The sequence below is a fragment of the Phoxinus phoxinus genome, assembly GCF_949152265.1.
Source record: "Phoxinus phoxinus genome assembly, chromosome: 15".
Classification (NCBI taxonomy): Eukaryota; Metazoa; Chordata; class Actinopteri; order Cypriniformes; family Leuciscidae; genus Phoxinus; species Phoxinus phoxinus.
Window position 1 is genome coordinate 24,410,723 of NC_136890.1, and position 24,695 is coordinate 24,435,417.

The following is a 24,695-nucleotide window of genomic DNA, read 5'->3' on the forward strand; positions in this document are numbered from 1 at the left end:
GAGCCATTTCTGATCCTAGTGACCAATGAAACTATTTATCCGAAGTTGAAGGATGAGCACTTTAACACTTGATCATGGTTATAGTACATTTATTATCCAGTAAAAGGATTTTTCACACACATACAAGTAGAAACCTGGAGTTCCATCTCCCAAGATCTAGTTTCAACAGATACAACACACAACTAATTGTCACCCAGCTCAAGAGTATTTCAGAGTCAGGTAAAACCAGTCAAGTCTTTCACAGTCTGAGACTTCATGTTACTGTATGTTCACTTTTCCAAATGAGCTGCCCTTCAAGCTTCAGACTTCCATTAAACCGTTACAGTATTTTTGTCTAAAAAGAAACGTGTATGTTTTCTTGTTCATAAAAGGCAAATGGATTTTTGAAAAAGAATGAAGAGTAATTAAGATTAAACCATAATAGAAATCCCAGATAGAAGGAAATCACTCACTAGCTCTACCTTCATTCTCACCTATTCTGACTGAGCGAACAACTTCAAGCACAATTTACTAAGTCTTTCTTATTTACAAAAAGGCCTCGCTGTGGTCATGCTATGCAGTCAGAAAACACACTTTGGAGTAACAGGTCCAGTATTTGAGGAAAGCTGTCTAGTGTGATAAAACTATTTACAGAGGGAAAATTAATCTTTGGATTCGCATTAAGAAATTTGCAGTTACATTTTTGTATATTCAAGCACTTGACTGATTAAATCGAATGTTAGTCCATTTAACCCATTCTAAATAGCATTTTTCCGTAATATTTTTAGTATGCATACAATATAAATACAAACAATTACATATTTGGTCAAAAGTGTCCTTATTGCACATGCAAAGCAAAGAACAATGCAAATCAAATGATCACCTCTGAACAGATCTATTTCTCACACCAGATCCTTCATGCCCCGTTTTTCATCAGATAAATATTCACCGCTTCTCTCTGTCCAGATATCAATGGCAGGAAAATGGTTTTGCTACTTTGAGGATTGTCACAGTGACACAGCAAAGCATTAAGTAAGACCACAGAAGAAGAGGAAATTAATGCAATAAGTATTTACACTATTTAACAGGTTAATTTTTTACAAAGTATTAAACGACAATATTAACCAACTGCATAAGTGAAACAAACATTCAAACACGTGATGCATTTGGTTCTGAGAAACGAGCAAACAAAAACATTTATGGCTTGTATGGCATGGGATTCCTGCTAACTAATCTTCACAGAACAAAGTCTTGAGGACATCTAGTTTCCGTTAAACAACCAGTGTTTTTGGTGGCACTTGTTCACAGTAGTGCCGTTGACAAACCAGAACTACCGCCCGACGCCATTCTCAAAGAATTCAGTCACGCCTGCTGCGCAAGTTAGCTTATCAAACTTAGTTGATGAATTGAACCATAAATTAATCTGTATCACCCACACTTACATATAAAACAAGACACTTCATTATAATAAGAAAAATAAATAGTAAATCACCACAAAAATAAAAAAAAACATTTTTCACAAATGGCTTTTTTGTTACAAACATGTTTTCCTTCTTTCAGTAATACAGAAAAATGTAAACAGTATGAAATTAACAATTAAAAAACCCTGAACGCATATTAACTCAAAAATGAAACAAAACACAAGGTCTGAGTGGTGTTCCTATGTAAGCATGTGTGTGTTAGACCATGTCAGTCTCTTTGTCTCCGGATCTGAAGTGGATGACAAGGGCTTTTGTTGGACACCTATTTAGGAGGCAGAGGGTTGTCTGGGGTGGTTGGGGTCACGACTTCTTTGTAAAAGCTCTCAATCTGGTCTTTGTACATCTTCATGACCACTGGCCTCTTGAGCTTCATCGTGGGCCCTGAGATTGAGAGTTTAAAACAATTAAACAAACAGCCGATTTACATCTTAATCAATATAATTACTTACAAAACCCAGAAATAACTCACAGAAAGTTAATTACAAAGAAACTCACCCAGTTCTCCTCCAGGGATAGAGAAATCTTGATCCAACACGGTCCATTTCTGGATGCGCTGGGCGTTAGATGTGGCTTTCTCATTGACGCGGGTGATGGCGTCTTGAATAGCCGCGTTTACGGCACGGTCTCGGCCCCCGGCGATCTCGCTGACTCGAGTGCCGTTGCTGCCGAGTTTACGACACAACTCCACCGCCTCAGGGGTCAGTTCATCTTCAGGAGCGCCCGTTTCGCCGTTTACCTCACACTGAGAGCAAGAGAGAAGAGTTGTCAATGTTTTTTCCAATGGTAAGCTAATTGTATTTTAGATTAAACGTATGTCATCAGGTTTTCAGGGGGATGCTATGTGGTTGCTGAGTTCTTCTGACTGCTTTTTAATCATGTTGCTCTGCGGTTGCCAGGGTTTCTCTGATCTGGTCTTTAGATATGACATAGTTCCCTTATTCAATGCAAGTCTGTGGGATTTTGTTCACCCATATAATTGTCCACCAGGTAAAAATACTGCATCAAATGTATTAGAAAAGTAATAGAACACCCGTGCTAAACAAACTACATGATTTGAGACATCATACTGCGGGACAAGTTACATGCTTAAGTTTATAACTCAGGGTTTGTTTTAAGTATGAGAAATAATAATAATAATATTATACTACTAATAATGTGATGCTAGTAATACTTGCCTTAGGAAACACCACTATTTAGTAACATTTCAATTTACAACCCAAAAAGTATTGCCACTAGGGGGCGTAGTGATTCCAAGAAAAAAGCGTGGGACTTGTATTTACACATATGTCCACTGGTTGGCAGTAACTTAAGTTTATGGAAGCAGTTTGATAACATTTGAGCATTTATCACTTAAACATACTGATATGATCTGATTATCACTAAAACATACTGATATGATCAGAGCATAGTAAAAATGTATGGTCATTCGTGCATCTTTACAATCAGCATTATCTCTGAAACTTGAGACGTTCAGATTAGATTTACAGCATTCAGTTTGTGAAGAACATGATATCATTCAAATTATACAAGGAAGGCATTAAAAATGAATCAATAATGTTGAATAATAAAAAATAAATAAAAATAAGCTTTATCTCATCTGGTGAAAAGAGTGTAAGGTGCCAACCTTGACCCACGTTTATTCTGGAAATGGACTAACACACACACACGATACCTTAATGGTGAGCAGCATGGAGAGGAACTTTCTCTTGTCACCGATAAGCATGGCATTGCTGATGAGTGGAATGGCCTCTTTAACTGCGTCCTCAATGGGCACTGGGGGAATATTTTCACCTCCAGCTGTGATGATCAGTTCTGGAATAAAAACAGAAACTTCATTACATGCACCACACTAAATCCCAGTGAAATACTGCATGGCCACTCTGTAACATCTTGAACGCTGCCATCCGAATCCTGGAACACCAAACAAGCGGACCGAGACACCCCTTTTCGCTTTCAAGCCAATTAGGTGCGGTTGAGTGAAATATGAATGCAACATGGACCAAAGACATCCTTGGTATACGAATACCATCGTATGTTGTACACACATACAACGAGCGCATTTAGCACACAGAATTGTTTTGGATGTGCGCCGTGGTAAGTCTGTTTGTATTTTTAGGTTCGGTGTTAAAAAAATAACTAGTGTGAAAACCAAGCAAACCAGGACTAACTAACATTTTCTTTTTTTGGCCTGGTGCAAAAGAACTGATCTGCAAGCGTGAACGCTGGCGTCCGAATCCTGGTGCGCACCAAACAAGCAGATCCCGCCTTTTCAGGGAGTCTCATTCCACTTCCAAATTAACTCTGGTGTGGTTCGAAGAGGAAGCACAGAATCTGTTTTCAACCGACCGTCAAACTCATTACCTTTAATGCGGCCGGTGATGAACAGGAAGTCGTTCTGGTCGTGTTTGCCGAGGTCTCCCGAGTGCAGCCAGCCATCAGTATCTAGAGCCTCTTCTGTTTTATCAGGCATGTTCAGGTATCCCATGAACACATGACGACCCCAGAAACAAATCTCTCCATTCCCATCGACATCAGGGCTGAAGATCTTTGTCTTGCAGCCTGGAATCACCTTTCCACAGCTGAGAAGGACATGCAAATGAGAAATGTACTTAAAGTTAAAGCTTAAGTGACTAAAAATTACTCACTTCAGCTGAAAAAAAAATCCAGGTGTCAGTACCTGGTGATTCTGAAGGCATCGGGCAGTGAGATGGTGTGCGGTCCAGAGCTCTCACTCATGCCGTAGAGTTCAAAGAGAGGAATGTCCAGACTGAGGAAAAACTCCAGCGTTTCTTTGGTTATGGGAGCCGCTCCGGTGTAGCACCTCGTACAGCGATCCAGACCCAGTGCCTTCCGAACCTTCCGGAACACCAGGCGCTTCGCCAACCGATAGTTCAGTGGCTTTGTGGACAGGTTGCCATTACTGAAGACACAAGACAATTCCTCGCTGTTAATACAGAGCCTAATCGTTTCACGGTTTAAAATGTCACCGATTGATGTGTCAATCTTCTGAACAAAACTGGTTAAAGTGCCCTTTTTTTCTTGTTTGTACCTTTTTATCTGCTCAAGTCGACTAACTTGGGGTCCAAAAATCTGAGACCACTTCTCATTACTTTTTTCTAATTTAATACAATTAGTTTCAATACAAATTATATTAGCAGAATAACAGTTTGAGTAAAAAGCTGTAAACAAATAAATATTTTATTAATATTATTAAGAACTACATAGAGCAACTAAGTGCTCTATAATTTTCAAATTCCTAAAACTGTTTAAAATAGACTTTTATTCCCAGATTTTCCATAAAGAGAAATATTTTACTCGTGGCATTAATTGGATTAATTAACTTAATTGGGGTCCGAAAGTCTCAGACCACTTCTATTTTGAATTTTTATAATTTAATACAATTTGTTTCAAGTCAAATGATATTAGCAGCAGAATAACAGTTTGAGTGAAAAGATGAAATTCTAATATATTCGTATTTGTTTTTTATTTAAGGAAATCGGACATCACAAATGTTAATCTTATTATGAATAAATATTTTATTTTAATATTTAATTACTATTATTAAAAAGCATTAATTGCTCAATGTTTCTTTCATTTTGAATGTTTCAAATTCCTACAACCAGGTTTAAAATAGATTTTGAATCCCAGATTTTCAATTTGGTCTCAGACTTCTGGATCCCAATGTAAATGACTGATATTTCAAAATGAGTGTCATGTGTGAACATATGTTTCTACCTTCTTTTTGTGTGTTTAAGTGTGTATGTACATACAGCTCCATTTTATTGAGGTTTGTCTGCAGGCCCACATCTTTGGCCCAGGACGCCACCTTCCGGCGCACAGTGGACGATTTGGCTCCGATCGACTTCATCTTTTCCTGCATCTTCTCCCACACTCGTGGGACACCCATGAACGCAGTAGGGCGTACCTCACGTAGGGTGTTGGCCAGAGTACCCTGGGACATGCAATTACTTCTATTATTACACGTGCCAGCATGGTTTGCCAAAGGGTTCATGTGTGCATGCCAACATCAGCTGACACACCCAGGGTTATGTCAGGTGACATGAGCAGGTACCGGTATGTCATGTCAGTTTCTGGCCCTGTTCTTAAATCAATGACCCTATTATAAAACAGTACTGCAGCGCTATTGAGACCCATTGCACTACAGATACCACATGCTCAGCTTCTAGAGATCACAGGGGAAACATATCACGCATCTGTTTTAATAAAATATCAGATCAGGGGCTTTTCTGAAAAGGGATGAAAATTAAGCACTTCTGAACATCACAAATGCCTTTCTGTGTGTGAGAGCTGCATGACTAAGACTTTATGAATTACGTTTCATCAAAAAGATCAGTGAAAAAGCTCTATAAAAGGATTATACAGTTAATTTAAATTAACAAGATTGTGTGCGCAAGAGAAGATCATTCCAGAGGGATTAGGGGAAGAAAACAAGAAGTGACTTCACTAACATGCACACTACCTTTTAAAGGTTTGAGATGGTTAAAATCTTTTAACGTTTTTGAAGGTCTCTTATGCTCACCAAGGGTGCATTTATTTAATCAAAAATACATTTAAATTGTAATAATATTTCACATTATTACTGTTTAACTTTTTTAATATAAACTGCACTTACAGTCCCTGTAAAGGCAATTCAAAAAAAAAAAAATCTAAACACATTATAAATGTTAGAAATGTATTGCTAAAACATATTACAAAGACTGTGAACTGTGAAGTACTGAATTGTGGAGTTAGACCGTTAAACAGTTTTTCACCATTGCTGTGTTCTGGATTTTTTGGGCGGGGCTAAAAAGGGGGCTCGATGATGCGGCCGAACCGACAATCTCCCGCCTCTGCCTTCATCCTCCTGTCGCGCCGACAACTAGTGCCATCATTGGCAATGCGTGCCCACCAATGAGTGTAAGTTGCCTTGTGTGCTTATTATGTTAGAATTATACTACAGGGCCGTTGAATGCTTGAATCTGATTGGTTGACAAACGTTCTACGGTGTGCAATTATTTTCAGGGAACCGCACGGCTAAAGTAGTTCCGGGCAGGTCTTGACCTCATTACAGTTCCATATCACTTCGCGTAGTCAACTGTAATAACGGAAAATAGGATACAATTCATAAGAAAAACTGCAGCCCCATGCGCTTGATCTGCAATTTTCAATGTCTAACTTCACAATCAATGGAAACATGCAGTTTAATTTTAATAAATAAAGTATACAGTCCTATACATAATCAATAGAAAATTCAACTGAATATTTAAATAAATTGATAGTCCTGTTGCACGGGTTTTCGTCGTGACCGCATTACCACCTCGGTCGGGTGTGCTTTATTTTTCTAATAATTCAACGGCCTGTCGTCAATTATTCCTTACTTATAGTAGGTAGTCCACAGTTGAGTGTGGCGACTGCAGCTTTCCCGCGAGTGGGTGTGGTTTCAGCGCAGCCAGCGGACACGCCCCCAGCGTTTGAGAGCTGAGACTACTGCTTTTTTTCTCAAGATTTTGATAGCTTATTTTATGTACTTGCCGGCTTTTTTTTATCATTCAAATTTAGCTGGGTGGCTAATAACACATTTTTCTGTGGTGTGACAAACTCCGAACACATACTTAATTTTGACTTTACAGGGACTTTAATATATTTTAAAATGTAATTTTTTCCCATGATGGTAAAGCTGAATTTTCATCATCATTACTCCAGTCTTCAGTGTCCCATGATCCTTCAGAAATCATTCTAATATGCTGATTTGTTGCTCAAGAAATATTTCTGTTGAAAACAGTTATGCTTCTAAATATTTTTGTGGAAATCATGACTTTTTTCAGGATTCTTTGACGAATTGCAACAGAATTAAAATAAACAAATAAAAATATTTTGTAATATAAATGTCTTGGTCACTTTTGATCAAATTAATGCATCCTTGCTAAATAAAAGTATCACTTTCTTAAAAAACTTTCTTTTTGCACTAGCATGGCAAATGAATAGCAAAGGATGTGTAATTTGCACACTAACCTTTAGCGCATCAGGCTGTGCAAAGTACGCAACTCCTCCTGCCATCATGGGAAGCCAGATGTCAATCATCTGTGCAGCAATATGGCTGAGTGGAAGGTAGCTCACGACCACTTCCTGTGACTTATCTGCATCTGTAAGACTTACATCTCGGCCTGTTGCAAATGCTGTCCATGTCAGCTACATGACAGAGAGAGAGAACATTTCAGTATTAAGAACGACTGGTGACTCATCGTACTATATATCACAAGTAAACCCTCATTTTAAAGTTTGTTTTTGTTACTATTTGCTCAAAAGTCTCAAATGTCAATTTGTGAATGTTTCGGCTTAAACTCACGTTGTCGTGACTAAGCATTACTCCCTTTGGCTGGCCTGTGGTTCCGGATGTGTAGATCAGTGTGCAGCACTGATTGGGTTTCTGGGAGCTGATGATATCATCGAGTTGCGCGTCAGGCTCGTTGCGGCCCAACTCCATAAACTCCGCCCACTATGTGCATAAGATATTTTCATAGCAATTACATGTCAGATTTCAATTAGTAAAGGAGTGGGATTAGAAAGAAAATGTTCTGAGAACTGAATTGAAAATATTTGACTAATCAAATGTACCGTGTAGAGATTGGGCCTTTTCTCTTTCAGCTCATCTTTGTACTGGATAATGGCTTTAAGATGCGGTAATTTGTCCTGGACCTGAAATGAAACACACACACAGAGCATAAGAGATCATCAGGAAAAAGCCTACAGCAGATGGAGGAACTGAGTTTTAATAAACTGAGTGTGACTGATCTGGTCCCTGATCAGTCTCAGGATCTGAGAACTGGGACCAGAAATAACCAGGTAAACGAGTAGTATTTTTTTGCAATATACAAACAATAAAAACGTATCATCTTGATGGCAGGACCATTAACATTAATGGAATCATTCTCATTACTATAATACATTTTATATTATTTATATATATATATATATATATATATATATATATATATATATATATATATATATATATATATATATATATATATATATATATATATATATATATATATATATATATATATATATATATATATATATAGTGAGAATTGGAACATTTAGGAATAGCACACTACCTTTTAAGGTTTTGGGGTCAGTACATTGAAACTTTTTTTTAATACTTTTATTCAGGTAGATGTATGAAATAATTTAAAAAAGTGACAGTAAAGACTGTTATATTGTTTCACAAAATTTATATTTCTTATTCTTTTAAACGTTTTATACATGAAAGAATAATAATAAATGTTTTTTGAGCACCAAATCAGCATATTAGAATGATTTCTGAAGACTAGAGTAATGGCTGCTGAATAAATAAATTACATTTTAAAATGTATTATTATAAAAAAAATATATATATTCTAACGTATATTTGCATTGTAATTAACATTTCACAATATTACTTTTTTACTGTATCTTTTATGAATAAATGCAGCCTTGGTAAGCATAAGACATAAAAAAAATATATCGGACCAACCCTAACCTTTTGAATAGTAGTGTAGGTAAAAGGTCTTATCTGAGTTCATTTAGAAAAGTAGATGGGTCCTGTACTCTCATTACCTGTAAGATCTTCTGCAGCTGTCTGTGGTTTTCCACCACAAGGATGTTGGCCTGGCAATTCTCCGCCACATACTGGCACGCCTCAGGGGAGTTGGTGGTGTAGATACCCACAGCAAAACCCCTGCCAATGACATACAGAATTCCTCAATAAACATCTTGAATGCTGTAATTGATGTAACCAAATGGAGAGCAGTTCAGCAACAGGAAACACCTTCAAACATTAACAACATTCACAGTTACTTTTGTTCTGACTCCACCTTTATGTCTACAGACCCAGACAAGATTCAAGTGTTGCTGTTTAATAAGTGCAGGTTGTGCCTTTAACCATCGGTCTTCACTAAAGTCATAAAGGCACCTGGGCAGTTTAAGGCACAGCAGAGCCCCTATTTGATTTAAAGTTTTGTTTGGGACAAACACTGGCTGTGTGCTGATGATGTGTAATCGAGAATGACCTGTATGACCCTGGAGTTAGCATGACAGCAGCATTCGTATATGGTTATGGTTGATTTGAAGACTCATAGGACAAAGTGTAAAACAAATACTTACCCAGCTAAAATAGCCCCGATGTCAGCAATAAACCACTCGGCTGAGTTGAACCCGAGGATACCGACGCCGTGGTACCGTTTCAGGCCGAGCTGTGAACATATACACACAGTTAGCACATGTACATAAAAACATTTCAAAGCAAAATCATATCGTTTGTATATAAAAGATGAAGATGGCTGTGTTATGATTTGTTGGAGTCATCGCTCATAAGAATTCCCAAAGTCCCACATGGCATTTGACATGTTCTTTTTTTTTGTGGTTAAATAAATATTTAGTTAAATACTGACGTTTATCTCTATGTTTAAGATCTTCACTAGTTCAGTAACTCCAATCAATGTCATCCAACTCTTAAACAAAGTTCTTGCAACAGGACATCAGAGAGAAACAATTTGTGAACCAGTTTAACAAAATCATTAAGAAGATTCAAAATAATTATTTTTTCATGAGTCAGACGACTTCATCGATTTATATGGATGAACATGCCAAGCTGCATCGTATTTAAAATACTAAAGTCGCACCAGCCAAAATATCGAACGCATGTCATGACATCAAACACCTCCTTTCTGAAGTCTTTCTTTTGTGTTTATGCTGCCTAGCGTACACACAACTCAATCTGAATCGCTCCCACAGGGTTTGAGTTGGACAAATTACACTGAGTAGCACAATAAACAAAACCATGGAAATCTGCCCACATCGGCCGCCAAGCATGACGTCCTGTTCCCCACAGGGAATACGTGACCAGTTGGGAGTTGAACCTCATCCCAAGATAAGGGCATGGAAACACTGACGATAAACAAAAGCCTCCTGCTGCAGAGAGAAACTACTCTCAGGTGGTGCGGCCAATTGTCCTCAAGCTGCACAACAACTAAAATACAGCTCTGAGTGGCTTCAAGAAATCAGGAACATGTCGAGGTCATATTACTCCCCAAAAGGGAAAGACAAAAATACTAAATTATATGTTTTTAATAAAGGGAATAAAGCCCATTTTAGAACACTCATCCTAATCCTTATTACTTTAATGAATCAAATAAATCAATATAATTCTCATTACCATAATGGAAAGAATATTTATATTGTTAAATTGTAATTATATTTAGGCCATTTTTTATCATGATAGTATTTGTTGTACTGTCATAAATGTGAGCTGACTTATGTATATATATTACAGAAATGAGAATAAAAAGAATGAGACTTAAAGTATGTAAACTGCCCAGACACATTATGTTAATGAGAACGGAGCATGAAAATGTGCTTGATTCTCATTAAAAATGTTAAAAATGGGCTTTAAATTGAAATAGGACGAGGATTGTGTAATTTAATTGCAGGCACTTTCACCCTGAGGTAACCGGAGGTCAAATGCTTTACTCGAGGACAAAACAATGATTACCAGAGGACTTTCTATGATCTTAATAGCAGTTACACCTGTTTATATACGTTCTTAAGTGTTTGTTATCAGGCATCCCTTACATAAAAATGTTATCAGAAACATTACAGTGTCATTTCAGATAACAGTGTAATGCTGAACGGTCGTGATCTCAACAGCAACAAGACGACAATGAAAATGACTAGTTACTAAATTGCTAAGCAATAAACAGTCATGGGTTAAATCTGTTAAGCTTACTAGGTGCTTGACTCAAACTCATATATTGCAAAAAAAAATAAAGCCAATGAAAATGTTGGAAAAGTAAAATTGTAAAAAAAAAAAAACTGTATGCCCATCTTTGCAAAGCCTCAGTGGGTCACAAATAAAGATACTGAACAGTTTAAAGTGAGTTAACGGCCCTCACCTTGAGGAAGCTCTTGGCAGCAGTGCGGCAAGACGTGTAGTACTCGCTGTAGGTCATGGTTTTCCACTGCTCTCCCTCTTTCCAGCCCAGAGCTTTGTAGTTGCCGAAGCGCTGGACAGTAGAGGTGAACATCTGGTTCACGGTCATGGCGGGTTCAGCCTCAGGGCCGGACTCACCCATTCTGAGCTTCACCTCTCCGTCCCTGCATGTGGTCCAGAACTCTGTGCCCTTAGCGGGCAAAGACAGGGAGTCGGGGCGAGGGGTGGCACCTACAAAGTGAACAGCTGTTTATTGTCTCCAATCATTAATTATTCTGCACAGTGTAGTATGATGATCATTAAAATCAATTTGTAACCAGACAACCCCTATTAAATAGTTTTGTAGCAGTAACACAGAATCAGGTGGTACTTTGAGATATAACATGATAATACCATGGTGCTTTTACGTTAGTGAATTCTGTTTTAGTCTCTGCTGTAAGTCACAGTTTGTATGTTGTGTGTGTCTGTGTGGTCTTCGTTTGCACAAAACACGAAATAATTTCTGCCGCAGCGTCTGTTTTAAATCAAACGGCTCAGCAACACCCTATCAGGACATTTACTCACACACTCTTTCGCCTCAGCATGAGAGCCCCATCCATCACTAGTATCTAATACACACACTGGCCCAGAGTTTCTGTTGAGGTTTCAGTAGCACAGAATCATTTACAGGTTTAAACCAGAAAACAAACTGCAAGTGTCATATCAGTATGCAGACTCTTCCACGCAGTGAGTGAGTGACCAGCCTCATTTTCAGAATAACTTCACAACTGTTTTTGTGAACACCTCAATTTAAAGCTGCAGTGGGTCATTTGATCACATCCAACCAGAATTGCAATCGGTTCGTTTCACCATTGGCAATGGTTTGGGGAATTTTTGTCTGAAGATCTCGGCAGCTGTGCATGAAAGGGGAAGAAAGCCACCCCACACATTTTACAACATCCTGTGCAGCGTAAACCCATAACACACAACTATATGCTGACCATACATTCTGCAAAACCGTTCAAATGAAAAACAAAGCCATCACAGCAGCTTGATCTGTAAATCCAGAGTCATGCGACATGACCTCATTCAAAGCTCTGTTATCTTATGTATACAAGACAGACAACAGCAGAGCGATAGAACTTCTGGAAGTTCCCACATGGGCCATTTTCAAATGGCTCTGAAACGGTTTAACCTTTATAAACAAACTCATATAGGACTGTGAAACTGCATTACATTCCCATAAAAAAACTGTCATCCTGCTGCATGTCGAAAGGGAAGTTAGTTTGCATGGGGACACCGGCTTCCTTTTCAAGCACTTCCTCTCACATTGCACTCAATGGTCCTAGTGATCTCAAGTTCTCAAAAAGATGAAGTTACGTAAGAGTTTTCATGAAGAAATCACTAAGGAACATTGAGGTGGGAGTTGTGGGTTAGTGCTCCGGCCAGCTTTCCATCACTCTGTGCTTTATCTGTGTAATGCAGAACTGAATGCACACATGGCGGATTTGGGGCCTCAGATGTTTTATGGCATGTGTTCAAAATGGCGGTTATGGTCACATATGCCTGTAACAGCGAGAGCAAGCAAGTGTGCTTGTTTGTATAATAGTGAGAATATATTCTAAACTTTTCATCCAAGTGTTTGCGAGTTTAAAGTGATTTGCGAGTGTTAGTAAAACAGCAAGAGTGTGTAATCTCACCCGATTCTGCGTGCACACTCGGTTCGGCTTTGGTGTTTGATTGGTCTTCTCTGGCACATGCGGATTCCTCCTCCGATGACTCACTGCGGAGAAATCAAATAATGAGTTTTCCAGACAAGCAGCATTCTCTAGCTGAAATGGTCTCATCTTTCTCTCAGACATGCATGAGTATCACTTTACAGTTTAGGCCTACATTTTTTGCAGCAAATCTGCACCTTGAAGGTTTATGCGACGCTGAAGACTGGAGCAATGGCTGCTGAAAATTCAGCTTTGCCATCACAAAAATAAATTACATTTGAAGATATATTAAAACAGAAAATAGTTATTTTAAATAAATTGTAATTATAATAATAATAATAATTCAAAATATAAAATGTTTTATTGGATCAAATAAATGCAGCCTTGGTGAGTATATATATATAAAAAAAACATCTTACTGACCCCAATCTTTTGAACGTTAGTGTAAAAAACTGATGTAGCTGATTCTACTTTGACTTATGCAGACACACATTGGTTCCTACTGTACTGTATCTGGAACAATCATAAAGAACATAAAAGTTGTGTACTCAACTTATGATGTAACAAATCTTTATTTGATTTATTGATGCTGTTCATTATCATGAATTGTATCTTTATTTTACAAACCTGGCACAGACAGCCACTGGTAGTCTCTTTATATAATGACACTCCCACATAACTTCATTCTTACGTTTACAAACAAACCTATCATGACAACCTATCATCTCGTCAAAATTGTACGTCGTAGCCTATAAATAACTCATGGGAATTAAGTCACAGACCTGACCTAGTATACATGCATATTAAGTTTATGTGAACATGACACAGAAGAAATGAACAAAAGACACAGATGAAATTAACAAAAGACACTGACTTTGCTGTAGACTCGGCGATGGCATCTTCCAGGGAGGCGAGACTGTCTGCTGTTCCACAGGACTGGAGGAGGCTTGCGTCCCCTGGATGGTCCATCACTAAGGCTGTGGACATGGCCGTAGGTTCACACGCAGTCACTAATGTGAATAGACACAGTGTTAAAAGTAGCACTCAAACTATTTTTTGTATTGCCTAATGTAAATATCTAGAGAGCAGGATGGCAATTTAATGGCATATAAAATCCCTTTTCTAACTTTAGTTAGTGTGTAATGTTGCTGTTTGAGCATAAAAACATCTGCAAAGTTACAACGTTCAAAGTTCAAAGCAAAGGAAGATATTTGGTTTTAAAGAAATTTTTCGAAGATATATTTTTTTTAAAGGACTACAACAAATGGCTGGTAGGGACTACACAAAATTCCTCCCGGGTTAGTGACATCACTAACCCTAAAATTTACATAAACCCGCCCCCGGGAACACGCAGTCCACACATGTAGTAGAGCACGTTTGTGAGTCTGCTCAAACTGTTGCATCCGTCTGATTTGATAGATTATCATGACAGAATATGCTAATTAAAGATAGTTAACTCCACATCAGCGACATAAATTTATCAGCTAACATCCTGTTGCACTCTACATGTAGTCACTTCTTCTTGAGTCTCTCCATCATTGTCTGACTCCAGTATAAACATTAAAAGGCAGAAAAGTTTGACATTTTAGTGCATGTCTGCGTGAGGTTCGGATCTGCTCACATGATTAGCGAAACACGCACGAGCTGTTGAAGCTCCGCCCTCTGTGCCGGGAGCAGCAGCTCATTTCCATTTAAAGGGACACACACGTAACAACGTGTTTTTACTGACCCTCAAAAAGTGACAAATTTAACATGCTGTTAAAAAATATCGGAGGGTATTTTGAGCTAAAATTTCCCATTCACATTTAAGAGGACAACAGAGACTTATTTTACATATTGTAAAAAGGGGCATTATACCACCCATTTACGATGGATTTATTGGTGACCAGCTAAAAAGTGTGTGTGGACATAATACAAGTGGACACTTATTTTGGACTATACTAAACACAGTCACAATATATTAAAGTGAAATGTAAACCTACAACCAGCTATGAATGCCCATCTAAACCAGGTTCACCCGTAAATTTCTAGTCTCTGATTTGACCCCAACGGCAAAGCATGCTGGGCCACCAGCAGTGCCACAATACTTTCTGTCTCTGTCTTTAAGACACCATCATACAGACTGGTGAATAGGACGAAAAGATGAGTCAAAGCCTAAATTAAAAAAGAAAGCCCCTGAAGTAAGCATGAGACAGTCACATGGCCAAACAAAACACAAAAATTATCTAAACCAAACAGACATGAGCCTTTTTCCTTTAATCAAAGAAGATCATTCACTATTATATAAAACTGGGAACAAGTTATCCAAAAGTCTCCCTTCAGCTAATATACAACCTTTTATAATAACCCTGAATAAATAGTCTATTGAAAACCATAAAAAGGTTGATTGCTAAGGCAGTTGACCACATTATTCCACAAAATGTCCTAACATGGCTCCTGCGGACAGCACAGAAAGGGTATCATTGCCAAGAAAAGGAAACGCATCACTACATCCAGAAAAATATTGCTGCCCACCCTTATATTATCTTCTGCCCTCTCCATTCCAAAGCCTGACCTCTGCACCTTTCGAGCGGCATGTTGTTTTTACACGCCGCTGCCATAAAAACACATGCCAACACCGCTCCTGCCCCTCTGTAATGATGAGAACAATCAGAAATGGCCAGCGGATAGAAAGCCAGGGCTTTTAGAGTCTGAAACAAAAATAAAGTGAAACCCCCCCCCCGGGTGCTATTCATCAGCCTCGTGCTTCGTGACCTTTTGGTTTTGTTTTGGTTTTAGCTTTCATCGATGAGATGATGAAAACAGGGTTATTATGAGCAACACTTCCACAAAAAGTACCGTGCTGGTATACGGTACAGTATCAGAAATCAACACCATGCTACTTTGAAACATACAAATTCATGAACCACAGGGTTTTATAATAAACTCAAAAAGTCAAACTAAAATAATAAAACAGCTTAACGAACGTATAATTAAAGTATTGCCATATTAAACTACTTAATAATAAATATATTTACATAATTAATACAATATAGGATAATACACACACATACATATATTTTCAATCAATGCTGTATGATTTCTGTTTCTGACAATCTGTGTATTCTGTCATAATGAACTGGGGAGTCTAACCAACATAAATCTGTTCTGTATGTGTATAGGAAAAGGTCAAACTAAAAATCACCAAGACAATTAATAAGAGAAAAACTAAAACTATACTGAAACCAAATAAAAACTTGAAATAATAACATAACATAAAAAAAAATACACCACTTAAAGAACTAAAGATTCAAACATTTTAATTTATTGTACCATTTACATGACATCTCTCTATTCCATTGTATTTATATGTCCAAAAAGACATTGTTAGTGGACAAAATTGCCCATTTGTCTTTTCCTCAGTTAGTAGAATAATTTAACCTCCCCCCTTTTCCAATCCATTCACCTTGGTAACTTCCCTCCCAGCAGAGCCATCCTCATCCGCCCTCAGCGGGCACCATGGCATGAGCTCCTCACAGACACACACCAGCCACAACTAACTCCCAGCATGCACTCACTCAATGATGCAGATGCAAATCCTCGTCTCGGCTGACGTCAGCTCGCCTGATAACAGACTCCCTTGTCTGGAAAAATGGTAGGCATGGTAGTAAAATATGAATTTGGATGAGTTTGTTTGAGATTTATGGACCCATGCGAGTTTGCATCTCATTGCTGGTTTGACTAATGTTCCATTGTTGCGTGTCTTGTAGCTGGTGGGTGCAGCTGAAACCAATCAGCATCTCAGAACATTCACAAGATTCCCAAAATACATTATGAACTAGTTTTGCCTTCATTTTGGCATTTTCAAACAAGCAACCTTTAAAAACCCACATTTCAAAGGCTCGAATACTGTCAGTCGTTTCTGCGGCGAGCAGGACGAGGCCGAGGGCCGTGAGAGAGTGGCGCGATTACTAATGAGCGACACCTGCGCGACGCACCGGTCTCTCACAGCCCTCGGCCTCATCCTGCTCTCGACAGTTTCATTACCTAGAAACACACATCATCATTCTGCACATTCCAGTTTATTCTCACATTCATCCCTTTATCTCATCTTAAGCAGCCATCTGCTGTCATGTGATCAGTCCAAAGCTGTGAATTGGTGATCATGGCCATTTTCACTCAGCAGCAATTTACTGCATTCATAGAGCTAACTGGCCTTCAAATGTGACAAAAAAAAAACTCCCGAAAGAGTCATGGAGCGGAAGAGTGATGTTTCCTTCCTATTCCTAATGACTAATATATCAGCTGATGTTGTTTGTTGAAATTTCATCCTTCGCTTAATGACTATCAAAATGTCAATATATATATCTCTCAAAAACACCAGCAAGATCTTCTTTGGTCCTCTGGTGGTTTCCAGTAGTCTGATATTTTCCCCTCTGGCACTGCTGAGGGACTTTCTGAATTGTCCTAGTAAATTTGCATCAGGAAGGGATCTACACTATTGCAGACAGTACATCTATTTTATTTTGACCACACAAATGCAGCCTTGGTGAGCGTAAGAGACAGTCAAAAACATTTAAAAGACCCCAAACTTTTGAAGTGTGGTGTATGTGTTCCGCATCTTCCTTCCACAAATTGACAATCACTCAGCCATGATTAAGGACACTAAAAACTCAACGAATGATTACCGTAACTCATATTATCATGTGGGTTGATTATGACAACTTCTTGATTTACTATTAATAATTATATTTGGACTTTTAATAATGTAATTGTTCTGGGACAAATCCTCAGTTCAGACCCATTTAGACTAATAATTACTCTGATAACCACATTTGTCTTCAAATCATAAACACCTCACATATTGGTAAGCTCATTTTCCTCACTTTTTCAGACACAATCTCAGCTATCAATTTGAGGAATGTGTTAAAGGCGTCTGCCATGCAGAATGATGGGAGAATATGAGTATAGATGTCCCAAAACCCTGTGTACACAAGGGATGTGCAAATCCTGTCGGCCACACCTCGAACACCACAAACATCCTGTAATTTACTGCCATGCTGTCCAAGCCTGCTTTAACACAGGACTCAACAGGAGGACGGGAGAGGAGGGGTTTCCACACAGCTGATGCTGGCAGCAATTGTCGCCTACGCTCACCCCCCACCCAAAAATTACCATCTGTAAGCCGGCACAGAGAGCTGGGATCATGCAGAATGAGAAGCATTTAAATGAGAAGTGTGTGGTAAATACCAAAACCAAAACTGTATCTTTCATATGCAAAAATCATCTCACCAGACATGAATGGGGCCACGCCTCTAATTTCATATCATAATTCACATCCATTAGGATCTAAACACATCAAACAATAATCGTACACACATCACACACACAGATCTGTTGCTTTAGAAACTAACTCCCGGTGTTTAGGGTTGCGATTCATCATCTTTACTAACTCCAAGTGCTATAAAACCATTATTTTCCATAGTAAAAACAAAAATGGAAACTCACAGTGCATCTTTAGAGGCTGTAAAATGCTGGGCTGTCTTTGGATTTTCTGTATCAGAAGCTGAAATGACTGTTTCTTCGGTTTCCTTATCGTCTGACTCCAAAATGATGGCCGCTTCCTTACGCCCTACAACTGTGCATGTAACACATTCATTTTCAAAAAGAGCTTTCCACTCCTCTGTAACCACACCCTCCACGGCACCATTACCACTACAGTATCCTCAACCCCCCCCTTCCTCAAAAAACACTCCTCGTGCCCTGATTGGCTGAAATCTCTCACACCACAAGACTCATCCACCATATATGGACACTGAAGGCAGGGGGGAGGGTCTATAAAACACACGCGCCACTCTCACTCTCATACATACAAACCAATGCAGAAGCTATGAGGTTACTACAGTGCAACTTTGAGAATGATACATCAGCTTACAAAAGCCAGAACAGCTGCACTGACATCATTTTACAAACACATACCCCACAAACACACATCTGTCCCATTAACACGCTGCCATAATAATGCCAATATTGTGCTGCTGAGCATCTGCATACGTGGATCTGCAAGAGTGCTTGAGCTTTCTGCTCCAATTTACCGTCTTTATCGCATGAGCACACACACACACAAGTGCAGCTGACCTGCTAAAGCTCATCTCATCTAACCAAAGATACCAAAACCAAAATTATATGGAACATGTTGCAAGAAAAAGTCGGCTAAAATGAGCTGTTCTTGTAGCCTACGTGACAAAAAAAAAGCACTACACAAATGTGTACATGCTGTGTAGTGGTCAAAAAAAGGAACATAATTATGTAAGAATAAACATGAAGCTGCCTTTGACAAATTTAGTTGACAACAATCACAGATGACTTTGAATACCTCAAAAAGTACGTGACTGACAGCTCGTTCCTGTATTTCTGGTTTGTTTCTTTAAAGCGAATGAGTTGTAGGATGACATTTCTGTCAAGGTTCTGCCATTGACATTTAAACTGGAATCTCTTTGTAGTGGGGAAATTTTGGTAATTTCAGAGATGATCTGCTTCAATTACATTTGTATTAATCAAGGACACATTAAATGGATCAAAAGTGACCGTTACTGTATTTTTGATCAAATAAATGCACCCTTGGTGAGCAGAAGATACTTCTTTCAAAAACTTTTGAATGGTAGTGACACCTCACAGTGAAAAGATAATAAATATATGTGAAGAGCAGCCTTCTGACCCCAAAGGTTAGTGCAAGTTTAGCACAGACATGTCGAAACTACACACACCTCTAGTTCTACATCTTAATTTTAGAACTACTAACCAGGGAAGCAACGTTTTCTTTAGAAATGTCTCAGAGGTTTTTGGTCATTAATGTAATTTGACAGTAATAAATAAATAAATTACAAAAAACGATATGCACAAAACTACAGAGACGTTCTTGCGAGTTCTTGAGTTAAGTTCTTGCGAAAAAGAGCAATCTTTTGATAATGTCAAGGGTCATTTTAACACAGTGACACAAAGTCAACTCAAAACATGTCACTAATATAGACTAATATACACAGCCCGGCCAAAAAAAAAGCTGCTGTTTGGATTTAAATAGGCAAATGCTTAAGAGTTTATGATTGGATTATTATTGCAGTGATTATTATGTTTCTAGCATGTTATATGTTGGGCAACAGTTCTTCTAACCCTAATTGATGGAGAGTGTAGCTTTTCATTTCTTAAACAATCATGTAGGAAGATGTATCATGGTCATATTCCAGGATGACAATATCAAGATTCACCAGGCTCAAACTGTGAAAGCATGAAGAATCATTTTCACACATGAATTGGCATCCCTGAGTCCAGACCTTAAATTCATTGAAAGTATTTGGGATGTGCTGGAGTAGAGTTTACAGAGTGCTTGCATCAATTAGGGTTATAAGAACTGTTGCCAAACATATAACATGCTTTAAACATAATCACTGCAATAATGATCCAATCATTGACTCTAAAGAATTTGACTATTTAAATTAGTGATGCACCGATGTGAATATTGTGGCCGATACCGATAACCGATATTAATATTGCTGTTATGGCCGATACCGATATTTACCGATGTCGATATCTGTATAGAAAACACATTTTTATGATAATCAAATAAAGAGCTAATTTTCAAAACACTTTTTTTTTAACTTTTGTAATTTATTTTCATGACTGATATTGGGCACCTTTACCTGTGTGTACTGTGTACCAGACGCGATGCGATAAGATCCAGCGACAAATAATTTGTCTGTCCACTCTAGCCGCGACGCGACATGTGTACAAATCAATCAAAACCCAGAGCCAATCAGAAAAGCGTGTGGGCAGGCTCTCGCGTCAAGTGCACAGAACCAGAGAGTAATCTTGACGGCAATCGCAAGAAAATGGATAAGTAGCTACATAATCAAATTCACAAATATTACACCATTTAAACAGTATTCAAATACATAGGCTACTGAGTTACTTAAACAATCTTTGTCAAATAATACATTTGTTTCTTCAGTTTGAACGTTCTTGTTTCCTTCCATTTGTTTAATTTCAAGATCTGAGGTGAATTATCCATTGTTGATTTTACAGCTACAAAGCTGGAGCACTAAATGATATTCAAAGTCACATTACACGCTTTTAACATTAAATAAAGCACATAAACAGTGCCTGAGATTATCATTGCCACACGTTGTGTTTGTTGTTCCAGCGCGACGTCGCGGAAAAATAGAAACAGTTTCTAAAATAGAATCGTCGCGTGTCGCCGTCGCGGCTGGTTAGGACATAAACTCTGATTAACATGGAAAAAATACCTTTTATCGCGTGTAGTTAGGACACGGTGTAATGACTAGTTCGCGCGCCCACAATGAAGTGCGCGCCCCTACACACAAACACGGGTTCAAACCTCGCCCCGTCCAGCACGGGTGATATAACAAATGTTGATCGTGTGCCGGGTGCCCACTATAAAGTACGCACCACTACACATAAAAACGGTTCCCATAGTATCAGTTATTCCCCTCGCTCTGACGAGAGACGTGATAAAGGGTGCACCCTCTGTAAAGCGCGCGCCCCTATACACACGAGCGCTGTTCACAGCTGAAATGCGCTCGTGTAAACATCCCCGGCCCCACACGCACGTCAAATACACAGGAATGATAATCGGCCTGTTCACATCGGCCCTATTTTGACATCGGAACGATACCGATGTGTAAAATGACCATATCGGCCGATATTATATCGGCGGCCGATATATCGTGCACCACTAATTTAAATCCAAACAGCAACTTTTTTTTGGCCAGGTGTACATGTCCTGGATATTGTTAAAAGCAGACAGACCTAAACAGACTCGAAGTGTTTCAAAAGCAGCATCTGTGGCAAATACTAAGGCATCTCTACACGTCCGGCTTCGAAATGACACCATCAGACTGAGGTGCAAAAATCAACCAACAGATGACAATATCAAGTCACGGATATATATAACTGAACTTTAAAAATTATAGAATTCAACAGCAAGTTCTTGACACATTTATTTTCCACATTTCCACATTGTGCAAGTATAAAAAAATAAAAAATAAAAAAGGAACTTAAAATTAAAGGGTATTACAAACATATGTTAAATTCATTTACCAGAGATAGTTATTTGGGCTTTTCGTAAAAAAAATAAAATAACCTTTACAGATTCTAAATACATTTTAAAGACTGTTTTAAAGTGGAAACCCCAAAAGGTTAGCCTTCCTGATGCCAAACGCAAAGCTATCAAACCGCCAAGCCTGGAAACCTATTGTACAAAACTTTCGTGATCCAGTGGCACCCACAGCATTGGACAAATCTCAAACGTTTGCTAAGGGACTGAATGAGAGTGAGTGAGACGAGTCCTTTTTTGATCACATATGACCTAAAAGTATTAAAAAGCTTTTAAAAAAGGTAATGTGAAAACATCTGGCTAGAAAGTCTTAACTTGTGTATTGCAATTAAGTACATATTTAATGTTGATGTAATACAACTTTTTCTTTAAGCATGCATTTTGGGTCTATATCCCATGACACATTTCCCAGTTTCACTGAAATGTTTTCCTTCAGCACACACGAACAGGAAAAGCACAGTTTCCTTTGAAACAGGAAAGCACTTTGACATCACTGTCCCTCCATGCAAATTAAGGCACTAAACATTGTCAAATATTTCTATTAAAATTGACATTTCTTTCACTAAGGTTCCTAAGCAATCCGTTTAATAAAGATAATTTTGTCAATGAATCTGAACCAGCTGTCACTGTTTGAATGTGTTATTTACACATTTCCAAAATGAGTGCTTTCAGACGCTGATAACACTACCGACCATATGGTTTATTATCCCGTGTTTACCAATCTAGAACACATGATGACAATATTTCTGTTGACTCATTACAAACCTCAATTTTTGACATTCTGAATTCTTATACAATATTTGGGCATTTAACTTACACTTGAATGCCTTCCTCAAAATCTTGCAATTTCAGGGTATGGAAGTTCCTGAACATGATGAATTATGGGATATGCTTAGCCTTAAATGTGGTACTAAGAGATTGTGTGGATTAAGTGTGCGTTAAAGACACTGAGCTTTAAGCTTTGGCAATTTTTTGACCTGGGACAGTCTTGCACACTTACTTCCTGTCACATGCACGTGCTCAAGTGCCCAAGACTGCAAGGGTATTGGGACAGGCCCTTTGTCATTTGTCAAAATCCCCACCACTACTTTGCACTGAGCCATGAGTCAGACCCTCAAACGCCAAGGAAACTACCTGAAGTTCAGTCGGTGAGCTCACGTGGCCTGTCACTCTAAATGCAGTGGGTCATTTCACACATAACAACATACTAATTCCCGATCTTATCATTTGACTTAAAACCCTGTTAGGTGACAACTCTTCTCTGGAAGCTTTTCTGATGACGCAAACATGTCTAGTGTAAATAATTCAGATTTAATCTGAAATGACACACTGGGGTGATGATGCTGATGTTGCTCCTCTCCACTGGAGCCAGACCATCCACCAGCCAATGATGGCGTGGCTCTGGAATACCATGCGATCACGTGACCGCTGACCGAATATATCCGATCCTCAGTCATCGCTGCTTCCGATGCAGAGAAGCATTCAAGCAAGGTTACTTACGGTCGTCGACATTAATCATCAATGAGAGTGTGTACAAATCTTTCGAGGGTGCTGCTGGTAGGTTTAACGTTACCAGGCAATTAAAAAAAAGAGTTATAATTTTGACTCCGTCATCTTGTTTTTAAAAAGTCGCTGAAAGATGCATGGTGAAAGTTTTTCTTTCATATCTTATATGGTGCAAAAGTGAAACAAACTGAAACAAGCGGTCATTATTTTAGTCAGTATTCTAAACTATTTTGAAGATTTAATTTTGACTTAATATGACAAACAGACACGCACACGTTCGCAGGTTTCACTTGAGTAACGTTACCTGAGCAACCGGAATGTCTTGTTTGGTAACTTAGCTAATTACTTTGTAAGCATAGGTAACTCGAAGATGGATCTCACATATTTAATTGCATCATTAAATACAATTCACAGATACATTCTCATAGAGACGTGTAATGTTGTACTCACCGTTTGTTTATTATATCAGTAACGTTACGTCCAAGTGTTGAGGTTGTCACTGCACGTTTTGTACAAATTTGAGATTCACAGATAGATTTGAAGTCGGTTGTAAATCGAGGTGAAAGAGGAAGATAAGGCACGGTGATGTTTCTGTTTCTCTGTGTGTGTGAGTGAGACTGTCAAAGAAACCACGCCAGTTGACATTATGAAGCTCACGCCTGCTCATAAACTCAGGAATAGTGAGCGCGCCAATTATCTGTAATCAGACTTGCGCGCGCCCGCGCCCCCCCGGCCGTCACTTCCCTCAAAGCTCACACGCGCCACCTTGCGTTCACTTGTGCTGCAGAGAATATTGGGATACTTCCTATGGATAATTCAAGCGTAACCAGGTACACTAACTAAAACGTCATTAGCGGCGAAATTGTGGTGACTGCAAATGCAAATGACTGCAAATCTATGAAATAAAATCCATACGATACCCATTAAAACAGTTTATTTCACTCTTTGTGTCA

The 24,695-nt window shown here is 38.6% G+C and overlaps 1 protein-coding gene across 2 annotated transcripts; it reads right to left on the reverse strand.

Moving 5' to 3' along the window:
• Positions 1 to 54: 54 nt before the first annotated feature.
• acsbg2 (acyl-CoA synthetase bubblegum family member 2) lies at positions 55 to 24,555 on the reverse strand. Of its 2 annotated transcripts, none has more exons than XM_079638868.1 (15): positions 24,193 to 24,555; positions 14,002 to 14,137; positions 13,110 to 13,192; positions 11,393 to 11,661; positions 9,606 to 9,694; positions 9,060 to 9,180; positions 8,076 to 8,156; positions 7,807 to 7,956; positions 7,473 to 7,649; positions 5,231 to 5,412; positions 4,138 to 4,380; positions 3,822 to 4,039; positions 3,133 to 3,272; positions 1,956 to 2,202; positions 55 to 1,841 (listed from the first exon to the last, which is right to left on the reverse strand). In XM_079638868.1, exons 2-15 carry the CDS (start codon positions 14,112 to 14,114, stop codon positions 1,723 to 1,725), a joined length of 2,232 nt encoding a protein of 743 aa, XP_079494994.1. In that variant the 5' UTR covers positions 14,115 to 14,137; positions 24,193 to 24,555; the 3' UTR covers positions 55 to 1,722. The 2 variants fall into 2 exon arrangements, with proteins under 2 accessions (XP_079494994.1, XP_079494993.1); XM_079638867.1 differs by lacking the exon at positions 24,193 to 24,555 and adding an exon at positions 18,615 to 18,779.
• Positions 24,556 to 24,695: the final 140 nt, after the last annotated feature.

What these genes read in the sequence shown, in the direction of transcription:
- acsbg2 (XM_079638867.1), bottom strand. An exon ending in AGCTGCAGAAGATCTTACAG is followed by an intron (nt 8,157 to 9,059) that starts GTAATGAGAGTA and finishes GTTTCATTTCAG; the next exon opens with GTCCAGGACAAATTACCGCA. An exon ending in CCATGCTGCTCACCATTAAG is followed by an intron (nt 2,203 to 3,132) that starts GTATCGTGTGTG and finishes TCTTGCTCTCAG; the next exon opens with TGTGAGGTAAACGGCGAAAC.